We start from the raw sequence: 12,993 nt of genomic DNA on the forward strand, positions 1-12,993 counted from the left end.
AATTAATGTTTTGTTTGCAGGGTGCGTTCATTCAACAGCTCTTAAAAACACATATTATCCAATTAACTGCGTGAAAGAAACAATATTTTTTTACTGTCTGTAAATTAAATTCACATTACTGCATTTAAAATGGTAGAAGATTAAAGTTTCCTGTTTTTAATAGGACTTTTTAAAGACTACTTGGAATCACAGCACTGATCTCTTTGGACAAATTGGTTTTATTCATGCCTTCTACACAAAAATCTATTGGATTTAGAGGTGTAGAGGTGTGTCTGCAACTGCTTAGATCTTTCCCTCTGCCTGGACTCTCTTATTTTCGCTGTGTTTGTGGCGTTTCTGGTCACAAACCTCTATAAGAACGACTAGGGGCCATCGTTAGCACGCATCCAAGAGGAAGCGACACAAAGTAACGCAAATATAGCGAGACTGAACAAGCGGACAAAGGCTTCTGTCCCCCTGTCTTATCTCGTGAAAAGTGTGGTGTATTGTATAACTGTCTACAAACAGATGATAAACTCTGATCGACCTCTGCAGTTGGTCAAACTCATATCAGAGAGACTTCTGAGGAAACCCCACCAAACTCAACTTTCTCCTCCTCCTCCCGGCAGTTATCCACAAAAAACATCCTTTTGTACTCTCTCACTCTGTCTTCCTCAAGGTTGTGCGATTGCTTGTCAGTGCTATCCGGTCCCCACGATCAAAGGTGCGAGTATAAAAACATAGAGAGGAAAGAATTGGGTCGCCTTTCCTTGGGTTTTTATTATGCATAAAACATGCTGGTTTCACCGCTGGAAGGCATGCTTTGTAGCCGTCTCCTAATGTGCATGTGGGACCTGTGGGAATCTCAACAATAGTGTTTTTAGCTCTGAGTCCTACAGCAGCTTTAACACAGATGAATGAGGACACAATGTATGGTGAGGATTATATTTCTCACTCCTTGTTTTAAATTCAGAGAGGCAAGCAGGGGAGCTGGTTTCTGTGCTCTCCAGTGGGAGAGCTTGCTTGTTGTTGAAGCGCCTGCGCTGGCTACCCCACCCTGTACCCACCATCATCCCCACTCCTACCACTCCCTCCCCCTCGCCCTCTCCCAGAGCCCAGCCAGTGAGAGGTTCGGGTTACTGCGGCCACGCTCATTTTTCCATTATGAGTTCATCTGCCTGCAGAAAAAGGAAGCCGCTGGTGCAACCTGAGACCCTGGAGCACTCCACCGGGGACTCTAGTCTTACCAGTGCCCTCCATTTTCTCAATGAAATTCCTCTGCCTCTCTCACAGAGTGCAGTAGTGGGGGAGGGAGGGAGAGGGCTAAGGAAGGAGGGAGGAGTGTAGCTGTAGCAGGAAAAAAAAATACTTTTTTTCTCCTTTTCTTTGCAAAGTGTCAGAGAGTTGAAAGGAGGAGTTTTGGAGGCAGAGAGGGAGTCGGTAGGAGTCTAGCTACAGTGAAGAAGTTTGTTTGCCTTTTGGACATTTTGTTCTTGACTTGGCTTCGCACACAGGGGAGGGTTTGTCTTCAAAGGGACTTTTTGTAAGGCCAAATAATCTCAACCATTGTCAAGATTCTAGTTTCAGTTCACAGGTACTGTACATACTGTACTTGCAACACTTTCTTTAAATTATTTTTTGTACACAAATCAGATTAAATGGATCTTTCAATATTTCTTTGTACCGCTGGACCTTCAGTAAACATACAAATGACTGAAGGTAACAGTGCTGCCCCAACCAGTCCATATATTGTTTTGTCGATCTCCAGAAATGAATGGTTTTGGTAAATGGCCTGCATTTATATGTATATATATTTACTGTTTTTCTAGTTTTAGCAGTCAAAGAACATTACAGCACAGGCCCGTGTTCACCGAAACCTGTATATGCTACCCTTCATACTCAGTAACTGATTTCAATTGTTGACATATTTAACCCACTTGATGTAAATTAGAAGGAGAGACTCGTTTTGAAATGTACTGTAGTGACAACAGTCTGTATAACTCACCAGGTTCGTAGGTGTAGTCTGTGGGCTCCTGTTTAACCATCATGTGGGCTGGTGGGAACCTGTGTGGGTGTGGGTGTGGGTGCGAGTGTGGATGCGGGTGGGGGTGAGGGTGAGGTCCGTGCACATGTCCTGGTCCGCTCCCGTGCCCAGGGCCTGCCATGTGAGCCGCCCGCTCATACAACGGGTCTAGGTATTCCTGCTTAAAGCTCTGCTGCAGGTAGGGCATGCAGGGGTCAGAGTGCTGCCGATGATAACCTCCTCCTCCACCAGCACCACCGCCACCACCTCCTCCTCCTCCCCCAGGCACTCCACCCCCGCCTCCACCAGCTCCACTGCTGCCATGTCCTGCTGGGGCAGATGGCATGCGCTGAAAGGCCTGGCCTGGTGGTGGGAACTGGGGGCACATGGGGTCTCCTGAAGGACCCTGATACCTGGAGCTGAGAAATAAGACACAGCAGCTCATTTCACAATCTCATTAATAGGCATATTTAAAATTTTCATCATAAACATAACAATACTTAACAGTTTACTTGTGTAAAAAGAATTGTTTTACGTTTAATATAATGGGACTTATAGTGTGTCACCTCGCATTGATGGGGTAACTGTTGCTGGGCAGTGGCTGGGAGGTGGCAGCAGGGTTCATGTAGCCAGCATCGGGCCGTCCGGCCGTGGCAGGTTTCGGGGAGTAATGCTGCTGCATAGGAGACATGGGGGTGCCCGGGCAGGAGCTCTTGGCCCCTCCTGTGGCCCGTTTCTGCTCATAGGCACTAAAAAACATTAACAAACTCATGAATACATGCATCAATGCACATGTTACAGTAGGGTCGTACTCGAGGAGGGTCAATACAACAAACACAGCTAATGGGTGTTCTTTGGTTGGGGTTGGTGGTCAATAAAGAGCATGTGGTCATTGTTTAAGCTGTGCTGACTTATGCATGACAGTTGACCAGTGCCGGGGCATTTTTGATTAATTTGTTCTGCTTTTGATAACAAAGGATGTCATTAAATATGCAGACGGATACAAAATACCAGACTCCATGAAACTCCAAATCAGAGCTAAAATAAGATCTTAAAGGAAGCTTGGTAGAGAATTATGGGGAAACGCTCTTCTTCACTCTTATCTAGAAATCAAAACTGACAGAATAGAGAAAATGAGCAATCAACGACCGCATGTGAAGGAAAACAGTGACGCAAAGCATGATTCCCCATACTGTTCATGAGTCATGAGTACATGAGTACTGTTAATTTTCAGAGGTATCACTAGAGGCAAGTACGAAAATATGTTTTGTAACTTGGGTGCACTGGCCCTTTGTAACACAGTTTAAAAAACAGTTTAGGGACGACATGCTACAAACATTTAATTTAGCACTTGTATTTTTTTCAAGAGTATATTTCAATACAACACAACCCAAGGCTGCTCAGAGGAAACAATGCGGAACAAAATCAACTGTGTTCAAATCTATTTGAACAGCTTTTTTTTAGATTTTGCCTGGGTATTGTAAAAGGTATCAACAGTCTTTTTTAATACTAGCATTGTGACCTAAATAAGGAGAACCTGGGGGTACCTGGCATAAAGGCACTGCTCTCCACTGGGGTAGCTGAAGCTCTGCTTGTGGCTACAGGACTGGCTGGGGTCCGATCCTGGGCTCTGCGGTTCCTTCTTGATGGTGACTGGAGGGCTGTGAAATGCCACCGCTAGAAGAGACAGTAGACAGAAAACAGGGATGAGGGTTGGCACACACACACACACACACATACCAGAATTTGTATATTCTTTTCTCAATGAGCCCTGCCCCGATACTACTGCCGTTAAGCTCAAACACAAAAACAAATTCTTCTGTCGGCGCAGGAATCTCTTTTACGTGCCAGCCAAAATGCTTAAGTGACTGTCAGCTGCAAAACGCAGGGCAGCAGACAGTCACATATAAACACTTGCAAACACACACACACACACTGAGGAGAAGGGGCATGCAAAAAACACACACGCTCACACACGACCACATTCCAGCAGTCATTTGGAAGTGTCCTCGCCCACTTTTCTTCACTCTTCCAGACACAACAGCAGCCAAAACTTCCTCCGTCAGAGTCTAGCTTAAAGCTAAACAACTCTGTGGGCCAGCGAGATGGCTGCGGACTGATGAAAGCAAATGTCACACCTCTGTTGGAGCGGCACACTAATTCTGTGTCTCTGCATTCTTTCCTATTGACATCCAGATGTTAACCATTGTCTGTGAGCTTTGCCTTTTGGCGTTGAGTTAAAGAGGGTAACGGGGGTGAGCTAATAATGCCACATACAGCATATCCTTAAAAGTCTAAAATATGAGCAGTTTTATTTTTCCCCAAAGGCGCCCACTCATCTGCAGCACAGCGAACTGTCTATCAAGCCGGACTGCTGGAGGGGACCTTTGCCTTGATGGCCACAAAAACCACCCAAAGTGGAGCTTCAAACTGTGCCGAGGGCTCGTGTTTATTATGTGAGGGGAGGTTTTCACCCGGAGAACTGTACAGGATGTTTTTCTGGTCCCGACAGGGTAAACAGCAGCAGCTGTGCACTTCCAGCTGGGGAGGCCTGTATTTATGTGCATGCATGAGTGCGAGTGTGCATTTGTGTGTGTGTATGTATGTGCGTGTGTGTGTGTGTGTGTGTGTGTGTGTGTGTGTGTGTGTGTGTGTGTGTGTGTGTGTGCGTATTACTTATCTTGGCTAGTCTGCATCTACTTGCTGCTTGTGAATGCGTGTGTGCTTAAATGTGAATGTGTGTGTGTGTGTGTGTGTGTGTGTTCAGTGGGTGTGGCGCTGACGGAGCAGGCCACACTGAAAGCTCAGCCCAGGTAATTACATACTGTCGTCCATTCACAAAAAAAGGAGGAGAGAAAATGTCTGGCCGACTGAATAAGGCCAGAGAACAACTGCTCCGCTAAAGACGAGAGGTAGAAAGTGAAAAAACAAAGGAAAAGAAAGAGTGAACAAAGAAATTAGAAGAAAGTAGAGAGACATAAACCACAAACGGCCTCCAGGATCTGCTGTCAGGACTCTCAAAACTGATGAAATTGGTTTAAAACTAGAATTAAATTAAAGATTCCTTAATTTAGTTCTACCTTTATAAGTCGTAGGGCTGGGCATTATATTGTTATTTATATGATATTGTGATATGACACTAGATACTGTCTTAGATTCTGGCTTTTGTAATATGACACAAGTGTCTTTTCCTGGTTTTTAAAGGCTGGGTTACAGTAAAGTGACTCTTCTAGCCGTTCTATTATTTGCGTGTTAACCACTAAATTACTATATCTGCATTACTGATGATTATTCATCAGAAATCAACTCTACAATATCATTACAATATTGATGTTGAGGTATTTGGCCAAAACTTTTTTGTCATATTTGAATTTCTCCACATCGCATAGCCCTAATTTTAGCCCTAATTACATACATACAAAGTAATTTATGTCATTTAAATGGGTATAAAATGCACCTAATTCCCACATCTCAAATATAAAGTATTATTGTTGAAATCATTGTAAATGGAATAATTTGAGTTGTTGTTACTTGGGATTCTGGGACATTTTGTCAGGCATTTTACAGTATTTTATGATTATTTCTCAGGCTCAATATTTAATTAGTTATTTTATTTTTTAAAAATTGTTAGCTGCAGCCATAGTTGTTTTTCTTCTTTTTATGTGTATTACAAGTTGTTCAGTTGGTATTCAAAATGAAACATACATCGTGATCAAAAAGCTTAGGTAGGTTATCGTTCATGAGCACCGACACAGTCTTGTGTGCTGCTAAATTTAACAAATCATTTTCACATTTCTGCTTTGAAAAATCCTCCCTGTTGCTATTCAGATGTTTATTTCATTATTCAGATTTGTCTTTGACATATACCCCGCATTAAAATCACAAACGGAGTCCAACAATCAAAACGACGCGACTCATCATCCTCCTCCTCCTCCTCATCATCATCATAACCTTCCTATTTTCGGTCTGTACTCACTCTCCCATGGCGGGCGGGCAGGTGAGGAAGTGTTGGCTTTAGCGCAGGATCAACAGGATTAGAGAGCATTTACCCAGATTTCCCAGACAGACGAGATGGGATTCCAGCCTCCTCTAAGTCTCCGACAGCTCGTCTGCCGGTACACAGAGGGTGGCACATGACTGCCGCTCTAATAATGCGAGTGTGTTGGTCTATTGACATTCACCCCCTTTTTCTGGCATGGTCATGAACTGCAAACAATCCTCGGAGAGTGTTCACTCACAGCGCAGCCAAGCAGAGCCACTAATGCGATTGGCAGGAATATTTCCCTTGATGTGGCTCTCAGTTTATGAGGATGTTCCATTTCAAACAGTCCGGCATGGGAACGGCGTCAGCTGTGTGCGAAAAGGGTCTGTGTGTGTGTGTGAGCGTGTGTGTGTGCGTGCGTGCTATTGTGTGTGTGACCTTTCTGTAATATTAATTAATTTGGTGAATGAGCATTAGACAGCTTTTTGTGTTGGTGTGTTTGCCTGTGATTGTAATTGGTGTCTGTTGCGTCGCTTGCATTTCCAATTAAACAGAGATGGTTGATGTTTCGATTCAGGAGAGGGAATTAGTATGAAATTGAAAAACTTAACATATTTAAATTCCTAGATTCTGACTTGCCCTATGACTTTAATTACCTAACAACTTGGAGTCTACAGCCATGCTAGCAGCTCTTTGAGGTTGTACTTTAACATGCTAACATGCTCACTTATGACCTATACTGCAGCTAGCCACCAGGGGTAGCGATGCAGACCGGTTCATTAATTCACTAATTAGCTGGTCCAGTCATTTCCTTTTTATTAATATCATACACAGCAATACAGCTACAGCGATCTAGTCACTTCAATTCTATGTTTGCAGCACCGGTTAGGGTGTATATCCTGTCATCCGTCTTTATTTATAGTCTACGTTCTCCACAAATCTAATTCTGCTCTCACAGATATGTGCCTATGCACTCAAAGGTTGATTCTTTACCGACTGAGGATCTAAAACGGCATTTTAAAATGAAAATACTCTATGTCCACACAAGCCCTTCAGCTCCATTTCAAAAATAATCTCTGTCAATATCAACACGCCTGAAAGAGAGTATCTCATGACAGACAACATCATATTCGCCTACGCTGGGCATGCACGTGACAGATTAGGAGTCGTTATAAAAGCAAATACAGCGACATGTTAGAGAGGTACTGGGAACATTATCCATCACCAGAGGAAACCGTGGCAAAGGGAAAGGAGCACCCACAAGAAGGATATCACAAAATGTAAGTAATGTAACTTGGCCACGCTAACTGATAAGACTGACAGACTGTGACTCATAAGACTTAATCAGAAAGCGAACATGGGTGCCTGCATTTTCAGGAGCTCTGAAACCCTGGAGTAGTGTGGATGCTAGGCGTAAATGTAGCACGAGTTTTGTGTTTCAACGTCATGTGTTTTAACAGATTTGACAGCATGATGAAGATTCATCAAGCCGCAAATGTGGCTAAAAACATAATTCAGGAATGAATCTACCATCCAATTCCAAGAATAGCCCTTTAATAAAAAAAGAACAACCTCTGGTTTCCACCAACTAATACAAACTCCCGGCATATTACAGTTAATCTCCCTGTCCAAATGAAAAAATCAGATTTGCTGCTACGGTTTATAAGGTGGTGGCAGTCATGTAAACGGATCCAGGGGAGAGTTATGTTCTTCAGGTTCCCGTCTCTTCCTGCTTTTATTTGGGGCGATATGACCTCCTCTAACTGCTTTTGTTAAATGTTACATCACCCTTTCACAGAGATCCTCATATTTCATAGTTTCCTTTCTACACCGAGGGGGAGAGGGTCGGTTCGTGAACTCGAGCACAGTGTGTGACGAACCCGAAAGGTGTTTGGAAGTGAAAAGACAGATACAATACACAATAGCTCGTGCCTTTTAAAACAGACAATTTTGAGATAACGCAGAATGTGTGTGCCGGGGGATGCTCGCCTGCTGTGGATGAATGTGTGCACTTTCTCCTGCACTGGGCGGAGTGTGGCGGATTCCTAGCACCTCCTTAACTGATAAGGTCAAAGGCTCCTTCCTCACTCCAAACGTGTCTTATCTTCTGCTTCCTTATTTTGCGGTATTCTTTGGCGTCTGCCATTCACTCCCTATTCTGAGCTCTTCGTATAGAGATGACCCCCCAGCTAAAGGCAGGGTGGAGACGGTCTTTTACATATGTAAATGTTGGCTCATAGAGGGGGAGGATGCAGGGTGAAAGGTGATGGTCATGGTTGAGTGCTTTAGGAAGTAGAGGGATCATTACATAGGGGGGTCCCATTCAACAGACACCCACCACAAACAAATCACAGGAGCAGGGATGGCACCCACCACCCCCACCAACTCATCCCACCCACACAAACGCACTCTTCTCTACACAATGGGCCCCTCAGCTGAGCCATACGGCGAGGTGGTAGTGTGGACATGTCGGGAAACACCATTAGATTCCTATGGGATTTCTAAAAGACACAAACAACGCTGACGGAGAGTTAAACTAGAAAAGCTTGTGCACACATGAGTTGGCTTGCACACGAATAATGGTGGCGGTAATGCGTTACAATAGTATTTGATTAATCTACTTTCAAAAGTCAAAATTTCTACACCTATCGTAGGAGCCTGGATTGGTACTGAAAGAGAAAATCTGGGGATTAAACGCTCACGCTGAGCAGTCAAAACATTTTAAAATCACTTGTGAATGAGCCGTTGCAAGCAGTTTGACCAGACCTCGCTATGAACTCCCCCATCTTATTTTAGACAGAGTATTTCCTCCCATTAAAGGCTCTTGTGTAGGGAAATCCAATCTGAAGACAGAAGTGGATCTGGAGAGTCTTGCGTTGGATGTTTATGTGCGACGTGGCCAAGTCTTAAGCCTCTGGAAGTCTGCAGCACATGACAGTCTCGCTCACAATAACTCATTGGACATCAGTCCCAATGTCAAACAGGGTGACTGGTTCTTGCTAGAGCAGAGAACGTATGAGCATAACATAAATATACACTTAATGGGTCCAATCATACAAATAAGATTCAAGTCGTACTCTTACAGGAACCATCTCACGGCTATCTGGAGATCTGGTTCTTATCTCGCATGATATGTAGTGTACACGCGCGACGCACGAGGCCTCAGTACGCTGTACAGACGCACTAAAAGCAAGCTGGAAACGTGCGACGGGCTACACCTGGTTCCTCCACTCTTTCCAATTGATCTCTTATGTGGTGACGGATCAATAAAAACAGGGATTCCAATTATGCCACAATGGTTTTAAAGGTTAAAAAAGGAAGCTATTGATTCACATGGCTTGCAAATGACATTAGTTGCTCAGCTGAATACATGGCTCCATTGTGGTGAGAGGGAGGCGTAATAGGGAAAAGCAACAGTATAATTTAAAAGCATTTGACTGTCAAGACATGTATTAAAAGTAAGACGTAACCTATACTTTCGTGGTGATTTGAAGGTTTTGCACGCAATTTTGCTTTCTCAGATCAAGTTTGGGTGCAATTTCTAAGTTTCTAGCTTTGTTTTTTTTTATATAGGCAATAAATGTTTAAATGGAAATAGAAAATAGTGACAGCACACAGCCTCACATTGACACGTGACCAAAACTAACTTACACAATGAAGAAGAGAAAAAGGTTAAAAAGGTCTCCAGCTTTCGGTCTGACAAACTGAGTGAGAAACAGATGCAGAGGATGAAGTAGTGAGTTATTTTAGTAAGTAGAAGTAGCAATACACCGATGTAGAAATACTCTGTCCTGCATTCAAATTATAAGCATCAATTTCAGAATAATATGCAGTATATTATATTATTACTGATGCATTCATGTGTTCATTACTTTAATGTTGCAAGCTGGTAAAGGTGGAGCCAATTTTGATAACATAAACTTCTGGGTAGCTTAATCTATACATAATTTATTTATTTTATTTTGTATTAATAATCTGAATCTGCAGAGTAACTAACTTTGCCAAATAAAAGAAGTGGAGTAAAATGGACATTATTAACTTGCAACATGGAGTGGAGCACAAGTATAAAGTTGCATAAAATAGAAATACTCACAAGTAAAGTTCAAAAAGCTTAAATTTTGACATGTACTGTAATTGAAATGAGATCAATATACTAAATAATCTACAAATCAATACATTTAGTGTTAAATAGATGACTCAAACATTAATTTCACCAGTCTGGGGCTGAAATGGCAGTCAAGCTAATGCTAATTTACGCTGGTAAGCTAGGCTACTTAGCTACTTTTTCAGCAAGTGTTCGTTTGTTCTCCTTCGTGTTACATCCTCATCAGTGGCGTTTTTAGGTGGAAACATGGCGGAGCAGCAACTACTTTGGACAGATGATAAAACAGAAAACGTCCAACGGTTTAAAACACAGTTTAGCACATACCTGCTCTCCTCCACCTGCCGTTATAACGTCACTGCTCAGGGCGATAACGGACGGGAAACAAAAATGGCGTCTTCTCCAACAAGCTAGTTAGTTCAACGGCTAACGGTGCCCGTAACGCTAGCCTCCCCGAAAACCCTTCCATGTTAGGTCGGACTACTTCTACCACCGTGTTGGTTAATAACATTATAACACAAGGGTGTTTCATTGTAACCTTTTCTTCATAAAACAGACTTTTATATCTGTTTTTTAGGAGGTAATCCACAGCGCTCATTTAGTCAGGCTACTAGTGAATGACGTCAACAGCGCGTTACTTCTTGAGCATGCGCATTTGTTCTTTTCCCCACACGTTGGGTGATGACGTCATCACGGACGTAGATGACTAAGTGTAGAATAATGATGAATAACGGCAGCAAGCTATGTGTTTTTATGTCCTACATTAACCCATAATTCTTTTTAATTCTTTTTATATTAATTAAAGGTTGAATATGTAAAATCTCCATTTAAAGCTATATATTAAAAAATAATAATAATACACCTACGGGGAGTTTTGAGGGGGACAGAATGAAAGTATTGCTTTTCCATTCAAAAAATATATTTAGTCTGAATTAATATTTTACTTTTTTTTTACGGGTTTGACGATGACTTTCTGTCACGCTTCCATTATAGCAGCCAATAGCGTTGGGCATTGCTGGTTGCCTGTTGTTGGGTGCAGCTACTGTAGTCTGCCACTGGGTGAAATGGACTTTGCCAATCCTGCAGCTGTGTTATTTGTCCCAGCAGCTGAGTGAGCAGAGACGGGCAAAAACCAGAGTCAATATAGGCCGAGCATTCACTCCATGAACTGAGAGAAAGGAGTTCAACAGCTTTAAAACGCACGCCATAATGGCTACGCTTCTCCTTGATCGCTAACATCACTTTCATCTTTACTTAGCTGGAACAGCTAACGCTACAGGCTAACGCTTACTGTCAGTCAAACTCCTCTAATCCTTGTATTTATGGTGCGATTTGTCGGAGGGGATGGGTTCAAACAGGCTCAAACAGACTCCGGTCTCCTGGAGCTGCTGGGCCGGGTCTGACCAACCTGGCAACCCGAGTGCTTTTTATTATTTTTGTTGTCGACTACGATCTTGAGACACTAGATGGAGCTGTTCTGGTCATTCTACATATTCAACCTTTAAATAATTTCGTCCATACATGTACTTTGCTCTCCATGATACAAACTCATTCTGTCATACAACAGAAATCAGAATATTGTACTTTTTATTTTTAATCCACTACATTTATTTTAAAACACTTGGAGCCGCATGCTCTGTATGAAAGGTGCTACAAAAATAAAGTTTTTACAGCTTTAGTTATAGCTACTTTGCAGATTCCGATTGTTCATATAAAAATCTGAATCTATAACAAATTTAACAAGTTATATCTTTACAGATTAAGCAGTTAAGTAGTTGAAACAAGCCTCTGAAATACACATGAATGCATCAGTAATCATGATGCAGTGACATTTTATACAGTATACAGTATATTTGCATTATAAATAGTTTTTCTTTTAGTACTTTCAGTAAACTTTGATGCTGATACTTTCGTACTTTTACTTAAGATTTGAAATGGAGAATATTTTTACACTGTAGTTACTACTTACTACTTACGACTTAATTCAAAGATCTGAATGCTTCTTCCACCGGTGCAAATTACTTAATTACTTACTTACTTACTTACTTAGTTATTTGCACACAAACTTAGGAATTACAAAGCATGAATTACATATTTGACGGTAAAGGCGTTATCCATGTCTATGTTTCATAACAAATCAAAAAGTCTGGTTGTGGTCTTCACTCGAGTTCGATCAAGTGTATTAATGTGTTTTGGCTTTGTAGGTTATAGTTCAGTGGAAAATTTCAGAGTCAGAGAGAGAGAGAGAGAGAGAGAGAGAGAGGGAGAGAGAGAGAGAGAGAGAGAGAGAGAGAGAGAGAGAGAGAGAGAGAGAGAGAGTTAGATAAATAAGAGAGTGAGAGAGGGAAGGGAAGCGATACAATATGATCCAGACCGTTTCGACTGCAGAGTGTATCCAGTCATTCCACTGATGCGTGGAAACATGTGCTGGGCATGTGTGTGCGCTTCTCAGGTCACTGCACAATCAGGAAGACAGAGAGAGAGAGAGAGAGAGAGAGAGACAGGGAGAGAGAGAGAGAGAGAGAGAGAGAGAGAGAGAGAGAGAGAGAGAGAGAGAGAGAGAGAGAGAGAGAGAGAGAGAGAGAGAGAGAGAGACAGACAGAGAGAGAGAGAGAGAGAGAGAGAGAGAAGAGCCAGCACTGACAAACTCATCCTCATCTCTGAGAGCCGACAGGCACAAGAGTGGCTTCAGTATCTGTCTGCTCTGGGAGCCCAGGAGTGTTGGATCCATTAGTGTCCGCTCTATCTGATTTACAGGTCGTCCTCTCTCATCTGATAATGGTTTAGGCCCCTTGAATATTTAAAGAATGGTTGTGGAGATACCTGCCAAACAAGCCTAACGAGATTGATGGAAAGTACAATCAGCGAGACAGACGATTGGACGGGACAGCACCCTGCCCCCCTTCT

General features: G+C 42.5%; 1 protein-coding gene across 1 annotated transcript in view; it reads right to left on the reverse strand.

Moving 5' to 3' along the window:
* etv4 (ETS variant transcription factor 4) overlaps nucleotides 1-12,993 on the reverse strand; it is a 38,399-nt gene that overhangs the window by 7,785 nt on the left and 17,621 nt on the right. The window contains exons 5-7 of the mRNA XM_083932903.1: nucleotides 3,550-3,679; nucleotides 2,569-2,751; nucleotides 1,985-2,421 (exon numbers count right to left, since the gene is read on the reverse strand). Of these exons, the coding sequence (XP_083789029.1) occupies nucleotides 1,985-2,421; nucleotides 2,569-2,751; nucleotides 3,550-3,679 (750 nt within the window). The remainder of the gene's footprint in view (nucleotides 1-1,984; nucleotides 2,422-2,568; nucleotides 2,752-3,549; nucleotides 3,680-12,993) is intronic.

Source organism: Echiichthys vipera (genome assembly GCF_963691815.1).
Source record: "Echiichthys vipera genome assembly, chromosome: 18".
Taxonomy (NCBI): domain Eukaryota; kingdom Metazoa; phylum Chordata; class Actinopteri; order Perciformes; family Trachinidae; genus Echiichthys; species Echiichthys vipera.